Here is a 20,930-nt window from a genome sequence, read left to right as displayed (position 1 = left end):
TGAAAGTGCAGTTGTCCAAAAACTTTATTCATAAATGCCACAGGAAAAAAGTCTCCATATTAGGTATGAACAAGTTCTGAGAGCTACCAAGTGGACCTGTAGTGGTTTGGTTCTGGTTTTACATAATTTTAAGAAAATCATGAGGTTGAAATAAACATTTTCTTTATTTGTACACAGGCAAAACATCACATTAAAATAATAATATATTTGAAATACATTAGAATATCTGTAGGCCCTGATTCAATTCAGTTCTGTCCTTGACAGACGTATTTTTGATCCAGAAAATACTACACAAGGTTTCCCTCAAAGAGCGTTGGGCTTTAAAAGAATACCGTAAACCTCCTAAAACCTGTGCGCAGCTTTCATGACCATTTACATTGATAGATTCTCCCTGAAAGCATCAAACCTATGAATTAACACATGTGGATTTACTTAACAAAACTGACCTGGCATCCAGAAACTAGAATATAAAACATATTTTCAGTTATTATTTGTTAAGTACAGAACTCCACATGTGTTCATTCATAGTTTTGATGCCTTCAGTGAGAATCTACCAATGTAAATGGTCATGAAAATAAAGAAAACACATTGAATGAGAAGGTGTGTCCAAACTATATATACTGTGTGTGTGTGTGTATATATATATACACACCCCTGAACATCATAAATGAGTCATAGGAGGACTGATGTGGTGAGATGAGACCAAAATCAAGAAGTTAGCCTTCAACTGAACGGGGGGTGTTATGGGGAATTCCTTTAAAACTATCTCCATGGTAGAGCTGCGCTACAAGCAACTGAAATGCTACTGAAAATATTATGAGTGACGCTTATTGTATTGACTTGTAATTATGAACATATCTACAGACATATCTAGTGGATGTGAATAGGCACGTATAATACCCACTACTTAACGAATGTGGGGAAGGATGGTGACAGCAGAGGCGGTGACTGCGCCCTGAACAGTCACCAAGTTGCAGAATAGGTCAGTTGAAGCCACTGCATATTTATTAAAGGTTCAACCACGAGTTTAAAGCATTGTAAAACTGCAGATTACGGTAATATTTTTCTAAATATAAGATGGAATATTACATAACAACAATACATGCATAATAGTGTATAACTGTAATAGCAGCAGTATTGTTACTAAATAATAACAGCGATTATTAAGTGAAAGTGAAGTGATTATCATTGTGACACACAGCAGTAGTGTAGTAGTGCAGTAGTAGGGTAGTAGTAGTGCTAGTATTTGTATTTCATTTGTATTTGTGTTTGTTTCAGATTTCATGTTTAATTTGTCATTCTTGTTCTATAATCGTTTTGTTTATTTATTTATTTTAAACTTTGTTTATTGGAATTAGAGCATGAGCAATAACAATATTCTCAAGAGGTTACAAAAGAAAACAGCTCAAACAATCCCCAATCTAGACTCAAAATAAATAAAAAAAAACAAAAACAAAAAAAAGAAAATAAACATATATATACACACATAGATTTACTACAAAAAATGCCCCTACAATCAACCTATACAACAACAACAACAACAAAAAATGAAAACCACCACTGTAGAGCTCCACCCAGACATGAACTGTAACACCCAGGAATGGAAGGAAAATTCTTACTCTCGACCAGATCGAGAAAAGGACCCCAAATCTTTTTAAATGTCTTAAGGGAATCCCTATGATTACGGTTTAGACTGTTGTGGACAAATATGCATTACAGATGCATATACCACTGGCAAGTTATTACCCTGACAGTTATCTAAAATACCAAAATATGTCAGGTGTGCAGAGGTAAGTGTGAAAGTGTAAAAGTGTGACTTGACTTCAGTCACGTGTGTGGAAGGAGCAACGGAAGTGTGAAGTTTTGAAATATTATTTGAATTTGAAATCGATATCTTATTATCATTATTAATATTATTGATTTGGGTTTAGAAGAGACGTTGTCATCGTCGTCATCCTCAGCTTATCCGTGCCGCGGGGCAGCATCCCAAGTAGGGAATCCCAGACTGCCCTCTCCCCAGCCACCTCCACCAGCATCTCTGGCAGGACCCCAAGGCGTTCCCAGACCAGACTGGAGATATAATTTCTCCAGTGTGTCCTGGGTTGACACGGGGGCCTTCTGCCAACAGGACATGCCCGAAACACCTCCCCATGGAGGCATCCTGGAGGCATCCTTACCAGACCCCCAACCACCTCAACTGGCTCCTCTCGATGTGGAGGAGCAGCGGTTCCACTCTGAGTCCCTCCCGAATGTCCAAGCTCCTCACCCTATCTCTAAGGCTGCCCCCAGCCACCCTACAGAGGAGCTCCTCAAAGTATTCCTTCCACCGCCCGACTATAGCCCCAGTCGACATCAGCAGCTCCCCATCCCCACTGTAAACAGTGTGAGCGAGTTGCTGCCAGAACCTCTTTGGAGCCGATCGGTAGTCTTTCTCTATGGCCTCACCGAATTCCTCGCATGCCCACTGACTGACACTGCTGCACCCTGCTTGGCTGTCCATTACCTGTCTGCTGCTTCTGGAGACCCACAGACCAGCCATGCCCTGTAGGCCTCCTTCTTCAGCCTGATGGCTCCCCTAACCTCTGGTGTCCAAAAGCGGGTACAGGGGTTACACGACTGGCACCGGCCACCTTGTGACCACAACAAGCAACAGCCGCCTCAACAATTGCAGAGTGGAACAAGGTCCATTTGGACTCAATGTCCTCAATGACTGCTCTCGGGATGCGGTCAAAGCTCTGCCAGAGGTGAAAATTGAAGACAATCTTGACAGGTTCTTCTGCCAAGCGTTCCCAGCAGAAGAAACTAGAATATAAAATATATACGTTTGGGTCTGCCAGGTCTATGTGGTATTTTCCCATGCCATCTGATCCAACTCTGCTCCTCTCTTCACCCGAGAGTCCAAAACATATGGTTGCAGATGATACGACTACAAAGTCAATCATTCTTGACTTTATCTTGATTTTTAAATCCCAAACGTTATTTATTTACATATCTGCAGGAACCTATTATTTAATTTTTATTATTATCCATATTATATTATAAATAAAACCTGCTGCTTTTCTTACATTCACAATAAAACTAAATTGATTTAAACTACCATTACAGAGAAATGGCACAGACAATTAACACATTTCACATGTTCTAGATTAGGGTTATGCATTGTCAATAATCTTGCAATATTTATCGCAATACAGGGGATGCCATAATATATTGCAATACTGCACATAATTGTATAATATTACCCCTTTTAGACCCAATAACAAAAACAATGAGAGTATAAAGAAGTTTTCCACTGTTTTTCTTTGAAATATTAATACAAATATAAATATAATACAAATACCAGGGGTATACCCCCCCCCCCCCAGAATTGATGTATGTCTGACCAGTTCTATTAAACAGCACAGTTTTAAATAGGTTTTGGGTCAGTGGGTCGTTTTGTCTTGAAGGTTTTGAAAAAAGAAAGAATTTTCCAATGTTTTTCTTTAAAGAAAAATAGAAAAATGGGTGCAGAGAACCCCAAACAATTGAGGTGTGTCTGACTAGTTCCATGCAGCTGTCACATCTGCATCGGCTCCATCCTCCACGACATGCTCCCCCTCCCCTGAGAATTAGGGTCTATTTCTGTGTCTGGGTGATGTAGCCACGGGTGTCCTGATAAGTCCCAATCCTGTAGTGTACAATTGCCATCTCCTCTCTTGCACTTCCGGGTTGTGGGTACTTCAGCACGTTCTCTTCCCAGGTCCTTTCAGCACGGTTGGGATCATCACTGGTGTAACGAATGGCGGGTGCGGCTTGTTGTATCTCATCTGCTCCCCTACATAAGCGCTGTGTAATTTGGAGTCTACAGAGCTGTTCTCCAACACAACATATTGAGCAGCCTGGCTAGAGACACTGACAGCCCAAGATGACACCTTCCTCAGCACAAGGCATGGTGGCTTGGTTGCACCCTTTTCATATCTGTGTGGTGTCAAAATAAACTTTGTTCATTTTTCCTTCACCCATCACCCACCATTCCCTTCTCCTTCAGGCGTCATAATAGCAGCACAGTTCTACACTGGTTTTGGATCACAGTGCCACTTCATATGGAAGCTATTGAAAAAAACGTGAATTTTCCACTGTTTTTTTTAAAAAATGTAATCTAAAAACTCATGGGTGCAGAAAACCCTCAACCTGAGTCATTTGCAACAGCACAGTTGCAAATGAAAGCAAAGTGCAAACCCCCATAGCCCCTTCCCCCCAAATTGAGGTGTGTCTGTTTTTTTATCCTCTGTACTTGACTCTGAGACACATTGAAGGTGTCTGCCACATCAGCAGTGGATCTGGTCTTCAGCCTCTTGATAATCAACACTTTAGTCTCAGGGTGAATTTTAGGCATGTTTGCAGAGGTCTAGTTGCAGTTGATGTGAAGGTCTAGTGTACTGGGCTTCTTTTTATACACCTGAGACCTAATTGATCAATAATTAGTCACATGTGAAGCTCATATGACAAGACGACAGCACTGAAACATTATTACAAAAGCTCTTGGGACTAAAATGAACCATTTCTTGTAAATTGTCAATTTTTGCACAAACGACAAGACTTTTGTCAGGGACTGTATGATACTGTACATTTTTCATAATCCTGATGTTTACAATAATGTTGCCCTTTTCAATGGAATATAAAATACATATTTATTTAATTGTATACTCGTCTGTCTTGCAATACTGTCATTGGTTACACTTCTGTCTGTGCAGTGCTGTCTTGTGTTGTTTGTATGTTGCCCCATGGTCCTGGAGGAATGTTGTCTCTGTACTGTATGGATGCAGACTTTGCTAAAAGGTGTTTGAATTGCTGACGCCATGTTTACACTGATTTTAGTTTATTCATTAAAAGTAAAAAAATGTATGAAAAAATTAACTATAAACTGACTATGTCTTGCATGACTCCCAGAGCATCCACTAGAGGGCATCCAAAGACCATAATCAAACCTTTAACTGGTGTGGTTCTCCTCACTGTAATGTGTGACCATGGTGTGGCTCAGTGGCTCACTTAATTCAGTCCTTTGCCGAGTGTATTAAAGTTTGCTTCATCAACATGAAAGCGTCACTGGTGTGCCTATTTTTTTCTGCAAACTGAATAATGGAATACAATGGTTTATGAAGAATCCACCCAGTCTGGAAGAAAGGACACATTTCTACTTTTGAACTGGGTCTTTGAAGTCTTTGAACTGGGACAGCCTTGCTGAACTGCTGTGTTGTATTTGCTTCCTAACATGGCCTGGTTCGGTTTTTAGTTTATTTTTACTCCACTGTAATCTTACTGTATATTCATTACAGCACAAAGAGAGGGAACTGAGTCAGAATTTAACAGTGTCAAAAGGATTAAAAAGCATTTAAAATGGCTCTCTGTCTGATGGATTGTCTCCAGGCACTCCAATTTCAATCTACCTTTCAAAGATTCGTCCCTCTGAGAGAGAGTTAGGTGTAAGAACATTGTTCGTAAGCCGACACGTTTTAACCAGTGTGCCAGTCAAACTGAACACTTGCTTGTAAGTGTTCTGATGGAGGTATTTAATGTGATAAGAGGTTAGAGCCTAGTTGCTGGAGCAGGGAAGGCTCTGGGTCATTAGGAGGATGTCTGCACTGCAGTTAGCATAATTTTGCTCTGTCCATAGGACACTTTAATTTCTATCGATTGGTTTCCCCCTGGGAGGCACTGCAATTAACCTCTGTCTTGGACATTTTTGGTGTCCTACCTCCGGCACAGTGAAAAAGCCATTAGGACTGAAGGAGAGGAATAATTTCTGAGCATTTTTTGTGAGCCCCAGTGGACCAATCGTGAGCTCCTTTCACTTTAAGGAGCACATTGGCCTGTAATTTAGGGGAGTCAAATTAATTTAAGAAATGGCCTGGAATGAAATGTGTTGCACTCCTTATTGAACTGGCTAAGTAATTTCCCAGTCGGAAAAAGTGAGAGGTCAGTACTCCAGGGCCTGTATTCAGGGTTCGGACTGGAGATTCATATTCATCCTGTGTTACTGTGATTCCTGATGTATGTGCCTGTGTATGTCCTGATGTGCCTGTGTATGCCTGTATAAAGATGCCCTGTTTGTGTCTGTTCTACGTCAGGTCATTGTTGGGTGACGTTTCCCCTGTCCTGTGTTCATGTAATAATTCTACTGTCTTGTGACAGAATGCTTTCGTGACAGAATGACCCGACCACTTCATACACAGACTTTCCCCGACGCCGCCTTCTCATCTGGATCCCAGCTATGCACCACAGGTCCATGCCAGGTCCAGGTCAAAGAGCTCTGTCACGCTGTCCATGTTTCTCCTGGCGATTCCTGAGGTGAGCAGTTACCGGCAGATTTGTGCGGTCGGACAGAGATGACCAGAGACGTGGTGCCCAGTCCCTTTTGGAAGTATCCTGGAGGCGTTAGGAGGGGTACAGTCATGGACTGACATTGTGGGGTGCTCCGGATCTGCATACAAATCTGCATGCGGACTGTTTTCCCCCTAATACTTTGCATGTGTTCAGTGTTCTATCTTGTATTGCCATGCATGCTTTGTTTCCTTGTTCGTAATAAATACCCCTTGTGTGTACAAGTCGAGCGATTGTGTCCTCCATTTCCACACCAGCATCTGCAGCCATGACAGTGACATTTACAAAGCCAAATACACACCTTCATCAAAACTCACAATGGATCTAGTATATATTAAAAATATGAACTCTGGTCATTATAATAGCATACGTTACCTTATTTAGAGTGCTGGGTACATTAACCTACATTAGATGTCCATTTTAAAAGTGCAGAGTTGCAGGCTGTAGCCCACCCCTCCCCACTCATCAGTGGTCAGCTTCTGACCAAAGGACCCTTGCTGACCAGATATTACTTTAAGTTACATTTTAATTACATGAACCATCTTGGACCATGGGACTGAGATTTTTGTGTTATCTATACTGGAGTAGATCTACACATATACACATTTATCTTGTATGATAAGCAACAGTGTCAAGCAGAAGAGACGTGTTTGCATTTTGCATTTTTTGTTTTGGTTGGCAATAAGCAGCATGATACCACATATCTACGAAATGTTTAAAGTTAGTTGTTACTGAGCAATATGAGTGGAAAATGGAAATACTGAAACAGAGCTAACAGACATGCGCCCCCTAAAACAATGTAAGAATTCTTCAAACTGGATAGCCACTTTTGGGAATGTTATTAAAATGAATGCTGAAGAGAATAAATCCTAGATTGTAATGTTTACACGCCCAATCCAGACTGCACAACAGTCTGGTTTTGTATGCTTGCTCACTAACAAAGAAATGATCAGTCTATAATATCAGTGGCAGAGAGACAGAACAATAACAAATGAATTTAATAATGCATCTCAAAATAGTTACAAATCAGTTTGCATTTACTTATTTATAAGTATTTGATCCCACATTGCAAAATGTGCTGTAGTACTTGGTGGCAATCACAGAGGCCAGAGAAACTGAAGATTTCTTGTGACGCCAAGGCTCCCTTGTTCTGCTTTGTTAATGTTGAGCTGCTTTTCAGTGTTTTTTTTTTTTTTTTTGGCCATCGTGCCGAGTCCTTGTTTTATTAAATTCACATGATGTTGAGTGCTTGACTCCATTTCACCGCATGGCACAACATTTCTTTGTAAGTGGGAAAACTCACAAAATCAGCAGGGGATCAATAATTATGAGTAGCGTTGCCAGATTGGATGGCTTCCTGCTTTTACAATTTTCCGCAGTCATTCATTAGGCCATCATATCCAGTGGTCTACTTTTTTTGCACAGTCTCTCATAGCGAGCTGTTTTTACAGTGGCGCTGCAGTGAAGTTCTTGAAAGCTCAGTATTGATGGTAGCAAGGGGGACATGCTCACAGTGGCCCCTCGCTGCAGCCCAGCGACAGTGCAGGAGTATCCCCAACATCTCCTGCCTGAAGTTCCTGTTGAGCAGGCCATAGATCACAGGGTTAACTATCGTGGAGCACATGGCCAGAAGATGGCAGAGTGAGAAGAGCAGGTCATGGTGGCAGGTAGACAGTGCCATCGGCTTCCAGTCCGCCACCAGGTTAAAGGCGTTCAGCGGCAGCCAGCAGAGCGCAAAGGCCATCACTAGGGCCACCAGCATGACAGTGATGCGTCTCCGGTTACGCTGCCGCTGACTGGTCTGGGGTCTACGCAGCCGCAGGAAGACACGTGCGTAGCACACCATGATGAGCAGCAATGGGACACAATACTGCAGCAGCAGCAACGTGGTTGTGTAGGCACGCCTGGCAGACTCCGATGGCCAACACTCCACACACAACTGGAACTCCGTATGCTGGTCTTCCATCAGGGACTGGAAAACCAGGAAGGGCAGGGAGGACAGGCAGGCAAGCAACCAGACCAGCAGGACACCAACATGAGCCTGGACAACGGTGGGCTTCCAGCCACCAGGATGGAGGATCAGTTGCTGGCGCTCTAGAGCAATTAGGGTCAAGGAGAGGATGGACACGTTGACTGAGACACATTGGACGTAGGGCAGCAGGTGACACAGCATGGGGCCAAATACCCACTGGTCCATCAGTGTGTAGACAACAGTGAAGGGCAGACAGAACAAACACACCAGGATGTCCGACACTGACAGGTTGGCGATGAGGATGCTGGTCACGTTGGCGCGGTCTCTCTGCGCCACAATGATAGCGACCAGACAGCCGTTTCCCAGCAGCCCCAGGCCGATCAGCAGACAGTACACTGCCACCACACAAGTGCTCATACTGTCAGACATCCAACAGGTCTCATTCAGTGGTGTGGAGTGGTTCCTGAGGTCAAAGGTCACGGAGCATGCGTTGCCACTCATCCCGAGAGAACTGTCACAGCCAACTGGTAATAAAAGAAAAGGAAATTGCATCACATTTTAAAAAAAACAGTTGAGCTTTTTTTTTTTTTTATAATGTGGTAACTTTTTTTGAGAGTCTGGCTATTACTTATTCATTCAAAGACATTTCCAGCTACCAGAGACAATAACATCAACAATGTCCACTGCTCACCAAGGTGCTGGGTTAAATGCAGAGGACACACTTCGTTGTTGCACTGTGTTCTGTGCTTCAGTGCTTCCGCAACGACAATCACACAATTTCACTTTCAAAGCTGGGAAGCATGCGGCTTTCAGAGTTCATTTCATTGGAAGTAAGGAGACCAGCCACACCCGACCTGGATGCGGCTGCTAAGCCATGGAGACCCATTCCATGAAGCACCCTGTGCACTGTTCATGAAGTTTGGAGATCTGAAACAATTGTAGCTTTGCATATATGATTTGCATATATGATGTTAAAGAGGCCTACACAACTATATTTTGGTAGTAGTATAAATATTTGTGAGTCAATGATATAGAGGATGCAAGTAATGGATTTTGCCCAAACCAAAAGCTGGGTGAATAAGACACATATTTCTAAGCATGCACTCCCACGCATCTGAAACTCCACCGTGGTGCTAACGATAGATGAGCAATTCTGTGTCAGTCTAACAGGAACAAAACTGCAGCACTCAACTCAATAGCACTGGTCAATACAGGCATGGACGGGGCTCGATTGTCTACAGAAACACAGTAGAGCAGGAACAGCAGGGACCATTATTGATGAGCGTTTGCCACTTTAAATAGCAAGAAACATTGAGAACAACAACAGTTCCTGTCTATACAATAATACTATTACAGACAAAAAAGAAAAAAAAACCAACACATACAAAGTAGAGTATTGGGTAAGAAATCTGATCACTGTCAGCCTGTGACTGCATTTAATTTTTTCCCCACAGATAAATGGTTGTTGACCTTACTTTGACACGTCCCTCACCAACGATGAGCTGTGTTAGAATCGACCATTTATCTTAAGTTTCCCGCTTGCACACCGGCCCTGCATATATAGTTTCCAGAGAGTTCGGGGTGAGTAAAGATCAAAATTAGTAATGTCTAGGCCAAAACCGACAAATTATCCGTACAAATGCTCTAGATATCTATCAATCGATAAATAAATAAAATGAAATGTCCTGTGAGTCACATTCAAATAAAATGCTCTTTGACCGGCACATGACCTTACTGTAACACTCTGAATGGGAGACCATTTGGATGAATATCTTACATAAAATAAAAGTACCATCTAAATCTATTTTATTTCTCATTTTTCAATACTTTATGTTTGAATTGCTATTTAGGTCATCTTATGTTTTATGTTTATTAAGCGTTTTTTATCTAAATACCTGAATAAGCATAACATTTAATTTTTTCTCATATCAACACAACCCCTTCCCTACAGACTACAGGGCAGCTGATCTGACTGGTTAAATAAAGGATGGAACCGCAACTGCAGAAACTAGCGCCCAAAACCTGAAAAGCATCTTTGTATCGCACAGACATAGAATAAAAAAGATGAGCCTCTCAATAATTTCCGCAGTATTTGCAAAACTAAAAGCGATAAGAGCACAGGAATATAACAGTACACATGGATTTAGTACAAAATATTAGACGTACAATGTATAACTGCCACTAAAAGAAGATATATTTTTAGATTAAACATTTGCTTACTACTAAAAAACAATTAACAAACCAAAAAAATACACACATTCACATGCATACATACACACACAAAGATTTTTACCTACCAATGCAGAGTTCCTCAATTCCCATGTCTGACTTGTACTGGACCAAAGAACAGAAAGCAAGGACTGATCCAGAGCCAGGCATTCGTTCTTACTGTCCATCTTATAGTCTTGAGACGGTCCGGTCCCTACATACCCATTAGTGTGTGATGAGTCTCACACACTAGCGTGGGTCTATGCTGCCATCGTGTGAGGGTACCGGTCACACCATGGGAGGAGGTAATGAAAAATAGGTTGTTTGATAAAAATAAGCTTTTCATTAACTAAAGTAATTAATTTAGTAATACAGAATAATTAGTAAGTGTCTAGAAGTGAAATTAGTCATTTCATTGCATTGAATGATGATTATGGGTACAGTAAAAATAAGGCTATTCTTCCTTGAAAACTAGGTGAACACACAATCGGTCATGATAAAATTCTATGAAGCAGAATCCTCCCCTTTTCCTTAAAGAAATAAACCTATTAGTATAAATGGAAGTCAAAGTAAAGTATGAAACACATAAAAAGAATAATAATATTAAAGGATTAAGATCAGTAGTAGCCACAACACAAACCCTCTCTAAAAAAAATCATATGCCAGTCAGTTGCATCTCTCAAGACTACACACACATATACACACACTTAGTATATATGCCAAGTTCAGCGGGCAAACAGTGATATGAACATGTTATGAAGACATAAATATTGACTGAGGAGCGAGCAAGTCACACGTCTTTGCAGGATATTTATTTTGCCATGTCATTTATTAATGGCTTGTCATAGCACTACAGGATTATATATGTCAATAGAGCTGTTTTATTTTATGTGCTCATCATTTGTAAGTTAGACTACAGATTGGTTCCTAAGGCTATATTTATCTATAGTCTCCTTAGTTTTTGAAGGAATGCGAGAAATGGCAGCACAATCGATTCAACACCACACTCAAAATTGTGCATTTGTTGCGTAACGCTGGCCAGAAAGTTCTCCACTAATTGGGATTCTGTCTACTGAATCGTCAAAAGGATAACAATTAGTCCATGTCACAACCTAGCAATGAACAATACATTGTTACAGTATATTGTCTTGTGAAGTAATAAAAAGGGCATAATGAAGGGCAGTGGTGAACCTAGCGAATTTCATAGGTTGTGGGATCAAATCCCAAAGAGCGAAGCATCGTCCCCACACACTGCTCCCCGGCCGCCTGTCATGGTGCCCACTGCTCACCAAGGGTGTTGGGTTAAAAGCAGATGAAATATTTTGTTGTATGCACCGTGTGCTGTGCTGCAGTGTTTCGCAATAACAAAAAGATCCACTTTCACTTTACAATTCACAAAAAATCTGCCAAACGTTCATCGAAGTGTGTGTTTATTTTCAAGATATTTTCCACAATAAGCCAAATTACTAAACATATCAATTTGGCAAAAGGACAAGGTCAACACATTCATTTCAGAAATTAAACGACTACAAATAGATAAATATCAAAAGAGGACAGAAAGCTAGCGTGCTGCTTACTTGATTGAATTTCTTTAATTTTTTTATTTCACAAAAACTGCACCATTTACACATGCAGACTTTGCCATGCCCAATTTTGTAAAACAATAAACGAAACCAGCAGAGACAAGGACAGAAGAAAGACATGCCATGAGCGCAGGATCATCTGCTCTTCAATGGGAGAATCGCCTGTCAGATCAGCACACACTCATTAGCCGGGTTAGTGTTCACCACCTCATATGTGCATTTCTCCATGTCCGCGTTGATCTTGCAATTGGTCTCGTCGACGACTGTTGGAATTCTAGGCGAAAAAGCACAATCTTGTTAACATCAGATCCTTAAAAAATGTAGGACTTGCAGGATTCCATGGGATTGTTGTAATTTAAAAAGAACTTCTTTTATACGTTTTTGATGTAAAACTAGATCTTCCAGTTTATAAGGGCCTAGAAGGATTTCAATTGGTAAGTATCTGTGTGCCAGCGGGTATGTAGGGGGATCCCTACTACATGATCCCTTCAGAAGCATAATTTCTCGATCATTAATTCAAATGTTAATGAATAGGCCACTATTCTTTTTTTGACATTTACAGTATTTAGCAGATGTTTGTATCCAGAGCCAGTTACAATCAGGGACAGTCATCCTGGATCAACTCTCGGTTAAGTGTCTTGCTCAGGGAAACAAAAGGAGACAGTGGGTTAACAACTTGTGACTTGTGACAGTTCTCGGGGGTGTTACCCACTAGGCTACTACCATTTCAGTCTACACTTTGTTCATAAACTGATTCAGATGTACGTTTGTACTGTTAGCACAAGCCATGCTGCATACAACCGAAGCATGTACAGAATCCATTCTCATTCTTTCTCAATGGCTGAGCCGCTCCAGATATTCCACAATGTGGATTGAGTTCTGACACCAGGCAGCGTGCAAGCACTACACTGGCTGCAACTTACTTGTTACAGCAGCTGATGCCTCCCTCAGAGCAGAAACATTCCATACAGTCTTTGGTCATCCAGCTGGCGCCAAAGACGTGGAACTTGTCACTCTCATCTGTACAACCTGGTGTCACAGAGTATTGTTTTACACACATATTCAATTTCTATATATGCACAAATGTCCCAAAAGTACAGTATACCAACATAAGATTGTTTAAAAAAATGAAAAGTTTAATTTCATGATCTAAAATACAGGCGTTGTAATGTATTTCTCCCTCTGACAGCTACCAATGAAAAGGTAGATCCTCCCTTAATATAGACTCATTGGCTATGGCTATGCTCTTTGCTGACAAGTTAGGCCTTATCAGGGCTCTTAGTTTTGTAAACTCAAAATTCTATAGAAACCGAATGAGAATTGCTGGTGTCTTCCTCTTGTAAGTCGCTTTGGATAAAAGCGTCTGCTAAATAAAGTAAAGTAAAGTAAAGTAACTATGGATTTGTCAACTAATAAGAAACGAAGACCTTTGTTGCAGGGTATAATTAAATTAATCAATGGCAGCAAGCTTACCCTATCCCATATCTCAAGGTGTGCTTGATCCTTTGCAAACCATTTTAACACACCCACGCACTCAGACTACACTCTTCCTTTGTCTATTTCACAGGTAGACGGGTGGAACTCACCTTTTGGTGGGTTTTCAAAGTCTAGGATTTCCAGCTGCTGAAAGACACACTGACCCCAGCACACAGCAGCAAGGGACAGTAGCACACATCCCCTGAGGAGAGAGCCCTGGCACAAACAAACACACAACTCACTTAAAAGCATATAATGATTTCTGATTTATATTTATATATATATATATTTGGAGCATTAGGAGATATACTCAACATGCATAAACCCAGCAAAGAAATTAGTAATTCAAAAATGTCACGGTTACAAAAATATGTTGGTATGCTTGCTTTGCATTTATGTGAAATAAATATAAGCAGGGAAAAAAGAAAAGTTTTTTTTTTACCATTGTGGTGGTCTTCTTGGTGGAGGCAGATCACAGGATGCAGGGAAGCACGGTAGCTGGAGAACTTTTAAAGTAGCCGCCTGACTTACCGCACAACCTTTATTTATTTTAGGCCAGTCCCAAAAGGCAAATAGCATGAAGCGACCTTTTTTTTAAGTGTTGATTTTTCCCACAGGCCCAGGTAGGTATGGGCGACGGTGTGTGGCATGTAGAAAACCAACAGCATGCCGCAACAGCACCTCTCTCAGGGGGGAGGTGTAGAGCTGTGGCCTGGCCCTCATGGAAAAAAAAACCTGTATCAGTATACTTGATTGTAGTATTTATTGGGTGAACATGTCCTTCTATAGACAAGCATTTATTTATAATTTTTACATTTATTTATATTTTGAGCACTGAGCGTTCTGTCGAAAAGTCATGCTGTAACACCACCAGTCAACATCTAAAACTCCAACTCCAACATCTAAAAAACAACTCTGGAGTGCAGCAGGGCATGTTGTCCTGCTCAAAACAGGGCACTAACATCAGTGGATATTGATTCCATGGAGTGGTATACGTGGTCAGCAACAAGGTTTACATTAAAGAACCACCAGGACTACATGATGCACTGTGGGAAGAAGGCGAACTGCTTCAGGCAGATGTCTTGGGCGACAATCTGCTGGGAAATGATGCAAATGAAAGTTTGATTCATCAGACCAGGACACCTTCTTCTTCACTTTTTCACAGTAGCTCTGGTGAACCATGACCATGTCACTGGTTCACCTTCCTTAGACCATACCTGGTAGGTTCTGACTCCTGCAGATCATCTAAAAATCATAATTTGGTCCTTGTCAAAGGCACTCAAATTCTTTCATTTTCAAAAAAAAAAATTGTACTTCCAACACATCAAATTCAAACTGTTTACTTCACTGGTCCTCATGTTATTTCAAAATAGGCCCTTACATAAAAGTACATCCACAATGTCAGTCAAATACTGAACTTCACATTTAATGGTAATCATACACAAAATCGATCACAAATCACAATTTGCGAAAAATGGCTGAGGAACTGCATGCAGACATCATTGTTTACATGGGATAAGCCTGGATTGAAACCTGACTGCAAGTACTGGAACGTTACAAATATTTAGTTACTGTGCATATCTTAAGTCATAAATTTACTATTATTCTGAAACATCTAGTCAGCAAACATGACACTTTAAAATGTTGTAATACTTGTTTACATTTGGATTCTTTCGCTTAACAGCAAAAATGCTCATATTCAGCAATGCAGCATATTTCTTTGAATAAAACACAAAAAATGATCACATATGATCAAATTCAATTTTTTCTTAAAATTATTCCTGTTTTTTGAAACAAAGCCACGGAATTGATCTGGAGGGATGTCTACCATTACGTTGGGGAGATTACATGGAAGGGTTTCTATAACCCCAAATATAGTTGGCTCTCCGAGTGTGAATATTTTTATTGTACGGTCGTAATCTGTTCACAATACTGCAGTTAAACCCATGCAGTACACACACACACACACACACACATATATATATATATGTTTATATATTATGACATACATGTTTATGACCCTAATGATACATATATTTGAGGGCAGGCAAACTATGAAGACTCGACAGGTATGACATGAGTCACTTATTGACAGAAGGAGGGGAAATAGACAAGTATGTTTGAACTACAAACAGAGTAAAGGTTTGGTGTGTTGGACTTGTACTGAATATTTCTACAAGGAAGTTGGCACTAAATGCTCTATATATAACATTTTGAATAAGGAAGCATGTTTTACTTAACTTAATTGTCTATAAACATAAAAATAAAAAGCACAAACACCAAACCCATACAAGGATTTATATTCTGAGAAAGGTGCTTAAAAGTATATCTTAGTTAAATTCATGCAAAATACAGAAAGATATTTTACTATTTGGCAGGGAAAAATAATTAAGAAAAAATGTCAGGCTCCTTTCACTGAAAAATATGCTTTTAATAAATTTTATGTTAATGTTTCAAGAAAAATCTCCATCATAAATTTCCAGAAATTCAGTGTTACATCACTGACCTGATGTTTCCATTAGTGTTGAACTATACTTCTCAATATGTGAAATATCATCGGGCAAACATAGCATATGATATTATGTATAATATCAGAGATACATGTACAAAATGGCACACACACTAATGTACACAAGTCCAGCAAAGGCCTTAACCAGCAGCAAGCTAGGACTAATACAGTGATGTGCAATACACGTACTGCAATAAACGCAAAGATGTAGCTGAGGTATCACATCCAATAGCATAACTGCACAGATTTCAGAGATCAAATATGCCTTCGCATTATGTTAACTGTAGCTAATTACCCAGCCAGCACTATGCTCTTCATTTCAGCTCTGTGTATTTCCTTTGCGCACACACACACACACACACACACACACAAAGACAAAGACAAAAAAAAAGTGCCCTTGACCGTTACATCAGTAATGCAAACATCCATATAATACTATACTGTGCATTTAACATATGCATGAGACTTTCTCTATAACGATGAACGTTTGACCCAATCACACCCTCAGTTTTAAGACAAAGTAAACAGAGGAAAACTCATTCAGACCTATCAGCGATGATAAGGCTTCTGAGGAACTGCGGTTGGGAAAACGGCCAGCTGTAAACATTGGGGATCGTCCCGCCAACATTGCACTCGAAAAACGAGAAGAGGGGAAACCAGATGCGCATGCGCCGGCTATGCTGGTAGGCACACGTGTTGGCCAGGGTGTGGTAGTACAGAAAGATGCGTGTGGTGAGGTAGAACGCCACAAATACGTCGATGGAATAGTGCTCATGGGCAGCGAGGATGAAGAACACGCCGAAAAGATTAAGAACCCAGGACAGGGTGTGTATAAAGTACCAGCTCCGTGGACTGTCTGCAACACACACACACAAAATACATTTACAGGATTTATCAGGCACCCTTATCCAGAGTGTCTTACAATCAGTAGTTACAGGGACAGTCCCCCAATTAATGTCAAGTGTCTTGCTCAAGGGCACAGCGGTGGGGTTTGAACCCATGAGTGTCTTACCCAATACCACCATATTTACCCATTTCTAATAATGCATCTCTAGGTGATTCACAATGTTTTAAAAAGAAAACACACATACTTACACTCAGTGATGAGGAAGTTGAGCATAGTCAGCACTACAGTGTGTCCACTGAACATGTAGTCCCCACAGGTCTGCACTCCGGCCAGGGTCATGCCAAACCCCAACCAGATGGTTGATGCCCTCCACAGCTTCGCCCATATATCCCCATACACCTAAAAGAAAAATAATTACACTCAGTGTAATATTTACTGCATGTAATGTGGCAGGACTATTAGTCCAAATGACACTCAATCCGGAGTCTCTGAAAAAGATACTTTCTCTCTCCATCCTTAAAAATGTGAACACACGGCATTCTCTCGGTATCCATACCTTCAGACTATTTAGAGTTGCCAATTTATGTCTGCAAATTAGCAGAATGTGCCCCCCCCCCATATTTCTACATTAAAGAAGTTGTTGTGCTGTATGTATCAAATAATGCAGTATATGTGAGCGGGTAGAGCAAGTACCTTTCGGGAGCACTGCAAATGAACCCCTGGTACAGACAGCGATGTGATCAACATAGTCACACAGCGGAGCAAGAAAACAGTCCCCATCAGAGAACACATGCGACGGAACAGGATGGATCTGTTCAAACACACACAATAACACACAAAGATATAAGCTAATCAATAAAAACATTCAGTGCAATGCCCTGCATCATGATGCTTATTATTATTAAAAAATATGAAAGAAAGATCAAGACAGGTGGCTACTCTTAGAAGAAAACCTAGGTTCAGTTTTCGGGCCCTTACCGTTTCCATTACACATGCTGCTGAGTACACATCTTACAAGCACAAATAGCAAATTCTACACAGAATTAATATGTACATATCTGTACTACACAACTTAAGGATGGCATAAATAATATCCAGTCCTTAATAAATAATATTTTTCTCCACAATATTCTCCAATAAGAAGTATGATTACTGGGCCCCAAAACCTTAGGTTTGTTCTCATAGTCAATGTTGATGGTTCAGGAATAAAGAATGTACACAAGACTTATGCAATACTGTAAAACTGAGGTGGATGCCAGCTATGTATGCTTTAAATAACAGACAGAACATTTTACTTCTTCAAGCCTCTGATCTTTATTCGCCCTGCTTGCCTGTGATATTTATCATACATTATGTACCGGGTATGCTTATTTCATGAAATACCCACACGTTTGTGTGTTGTGTGGGTGAAAAAGTAAGTTTTTGCTGCAGAAATATCCGGCTGGGCACCTGTATTTGTGCAGAAGCAGAACCAACAGCCAGATGGAACAGAGGATCAGCCCACAGGCCTCAGCCATCGCAAAAGCCCACGGAATTCTTGGTACACTGTCATCAAGAAGGGGACATAGAATTCATACTTCTTAAGATGCAAAAACAATATTTCGCTGGATTGACCCATTTTAGCAAATAATAATAATAATAATAATTCACCTTAATGGTAAGGCCCAATTAATATTTACAGCAAAATACATCTTTGCCGAGGCCCAATCAAATCCATCCACAACCTGACTTTGAAATGCCATGCTGCCCCCTGGTGGATGACCTCCACTATTGCGCTCACCTGTCCAGGAAAATATCGGGCAGGGGGGGGTAAGTTCGCATGTCAGGCACCCGCTCGTGGACGATGACCATGACGAAGGAGGTGATTCCGAAGACCAGCAGGACATACACCACGCTGAGAGCGGTCTTCCAGTACTCCGGGTCTAGCCTGACCGCACCCTCCCGCTGCCCCGGGGGCGAATCGGGGAGCTGATGCCACTGCTGTACTCCGATAGCCCAGTAGTGACCACGTGCCCCTGAGCTCCTCCTGTCACGGCCATGTTGTTCAACCCCATGCCTTTGGCAGTCACCGAAATGGCCCCCGGCGGAGGTTATCCCCAATTCCTGCAATGCAGCAGGGTTCTCTCTCTGTAATCTGCAAATAAATTTAGCTTTTTATAGGGGCTTCTACCATAGTGAAGTCACAGGTTCAAACCCCACTTACTACCATTGTGTCTCTGAGCAAGACATCTTAACCTGTTTCCAGGGAACACTACTGATTTTAAGTCACTTGTAAGTCACTCTGGATAAAGGCATGTGATAAATGCTGTAAATGTAGACAATGATATAATGATATAAAATCCAGCATTTACAATTCATTCACAATCCTATGTTCTGAATCAATTCGAGCGGTACATAGGAAAACTAATTTTGCATCCAGAAATGTTCTAAGTACAATACCTCAGCATGATCATGGAGTTCACTATACACAGCTTTCTGACTTGCAGATAAGAGCTCACAATCTTGATAAAAAAAAAAAAAAAACTGATAAAATGGGACATAGATGGCGATGGAGGTACACCTTTCAGTCATCCTGTGTTCTTGTTGGCTGTCGCTCCTCGCCAACTTGACTAGACATTCAGTAACAAGCTAGTGAGGTTCTAACAACGCTCACACATATCAAGCCGACAATTCGGTTAGGGAACGCTGGAGACCAGGAAAGTGGTTACCTGCGCACCGCCAGCACCAGCCTCTTAATGTCGCCCAGCACCTCCAGCCGCAGAGGCGGGGAGCACAGGTCCGCCTCGGTCAGACTCAGCAGGCCCGGACCATCCAGACGGTGCTCGCGGCACAGCAGGTCCACGTAGTCGGAGAAGCCTTCATTCTCCAGCCAGTGACCGACCTGCTCACAGGTCCAGGTGCCCACGCTGCATCCTGACCGTGGCCCCATTTCCTGCTCAGGGCATTAGCATTAAGCAAAGCATTTATTTTTTACTTATTTTCGTATCCAGGAGAGGATTGGGGTCAGGAACTGGAAGTGCTTTGATGAGTTGCATTCAAATTAACTTATTTTCTAATAATTTGATAATTCTTTTATTTCTTGTGAAAGTCTAATTGAAATAAAAAAAAAAGTGTGCATTATTGAAATAAAACATCACAAACACTAAAACTCAAACATTGGACTAAGTAACACAATTGTAAGGGGTTCTTCATGCAAACCAGAAGTTTAACAGTGTAACAGATCTGTGAAGTCCCTATTGCATAATGTTTTTTTGGTGAATGGACCACTTGCACTGTGTCTCGTTAAAAAAATGTATCTACGGATATAGTTTCTGTATAAGGAATCCTCACATTACACCCATATACCAATCCATCAATACCACGTGGCACAACTCCCGATCAGAGCAATCAATTAACTAGTGGAGGGACGAACGCGTTGAGATGCATGAAAGTTCCCGACTTACCAGGGACAGGGTTGTGGTGACCTGGGAGTTCTAGTTCAGACACATGAACGGTCACAGTAGAAATGTTGATTATGCAAACCAACTAAAGTCCAACACACGGTGCGGGTTAGGCAGCACCAACGCAACAGCACGGCAGACTCGGAGGTGTGCGCTTTGCCAAGTATCGCGAGATTTACGCGACAAGCTCCGTGAAGTGCACGGTCAATAATGATTTTTTTTGACCACGAATAGGTTTCCCTAGAATTCATTGGATGCGGCTTAATACACGACAGCGCTTTTGAAAAATATCTACACGATACAAAGTCGCTTAGTAACTCGTGGAAGTGCGACTAGAACGAACAGTTCTTTTTAAACGGCTCATTGAACGGCTCATGAAACGAACAGAATCGATGCTTTTTTAGTGAATGAACCACTTGCACTCTGTCTCTCACTCAAACGAATTAAACTACGCATGTAGGTCTGCGTGTAATGGATAATTAGACTGCGTGTAATTATAAAGCTAATTAAAAAAAAATTGTATGGGAATGGTGTA

At 41.1% G+C, this 20,930-nt stretch overlaps 3 protein-coding genes across 3 annotated transcripts; all 3 read right to left on the bottom strand.

Annotated features, from left to right (window-relative positions):
- Positions 1-7,789: 7,789 nt before the first annotated feature.
- npy4r (neuropeptide Y receptor Y4) lies at positions 7,790-10,640 on the bottom strand. The gene is made up of 2 exons (XM_028970101.1): positions 10,630-10,640; positions 7,790-8,856 (listed from the first exon to the last, which is right to left on the bottom strand). Exon 2 carries the CDS (start codon positions 8,831-8,833, stop codon positions 7,790-7,792), a length of 1,044 nt encoding a protein of 347 aa, XP_028825934.1. The 5' UTR covers positions 8,834-8,856; positions 10,630-10,640.
- Positions 10,641-12,155: 1,515 nt separating this feature from the next.
- Positions 12,156-14,190, bottom strand: msmb (microseminoprotein beta). The gene is made up of 4 exons (XM_028970091.1): positions 14,042-14,190; positions 13,710-13,815; positions 13,047-13,152; positions 12,156-12,397 (listed from the first exon to the last, which is right to left on the bottom strand). The coding sequence occupies exons 1-4, from the start codon at positions 14,042-14,044 to the stop codon at positions 12,289-12,291; spliced, it is 324 nt and encodes a 107-aa protein (XP_028825924.1). The 5' UTR covers positions 14,045-14,190; the 3' UTR covers positions 12,156-12,288.
- Positions 14,191-16,644: 2,454 nt separating this feature from the next.
- Positions 16,645-19,949, bottom strand: LOC114768202 (sphingomyelin synthase-related protein 1-like). The gene is made up of 6 exons (XM_028960372.1): positions 19,664-19,949; positions 18,736-19,089; positions 18,405-18,500; positions 17,649-17,766; positions 17,204-17,354; positions 16,645-16,964 (listed from the first exon to the last, which is right to left on the bottom strand). The coding sequence occupies exons 1-6, from the start codon at positions 19,882-19,884 to the stop codon at positions 16,645-16,647; spliced, it is 1,260 nt and encodes a 419-aa protein (XP_028816205.1). The 5' UTR covers positions 19,885-19,949.
- Positions 19,950-20,930: the final 981 nt, after the last annotated feature.

Source organism: Denticeps clupeoides, chromosome 2, assembly GCF_900700375.1.
Source record: "Denticeps clupeoides chromosome 2, fDenClu1.1, whole genome shotgun sequence".
Taxonomy (NCBI): Eukaryota; Metazoa; Chordata; class Actinopteri; order Clupeiformes; family Denticipitidae; genus Denticeps; species Denticeps clupeoides.
Note: the sequence above shows the minus strand (reverse complement) of the source record. Positions and strands in the feature narration are given on the sequence as shown.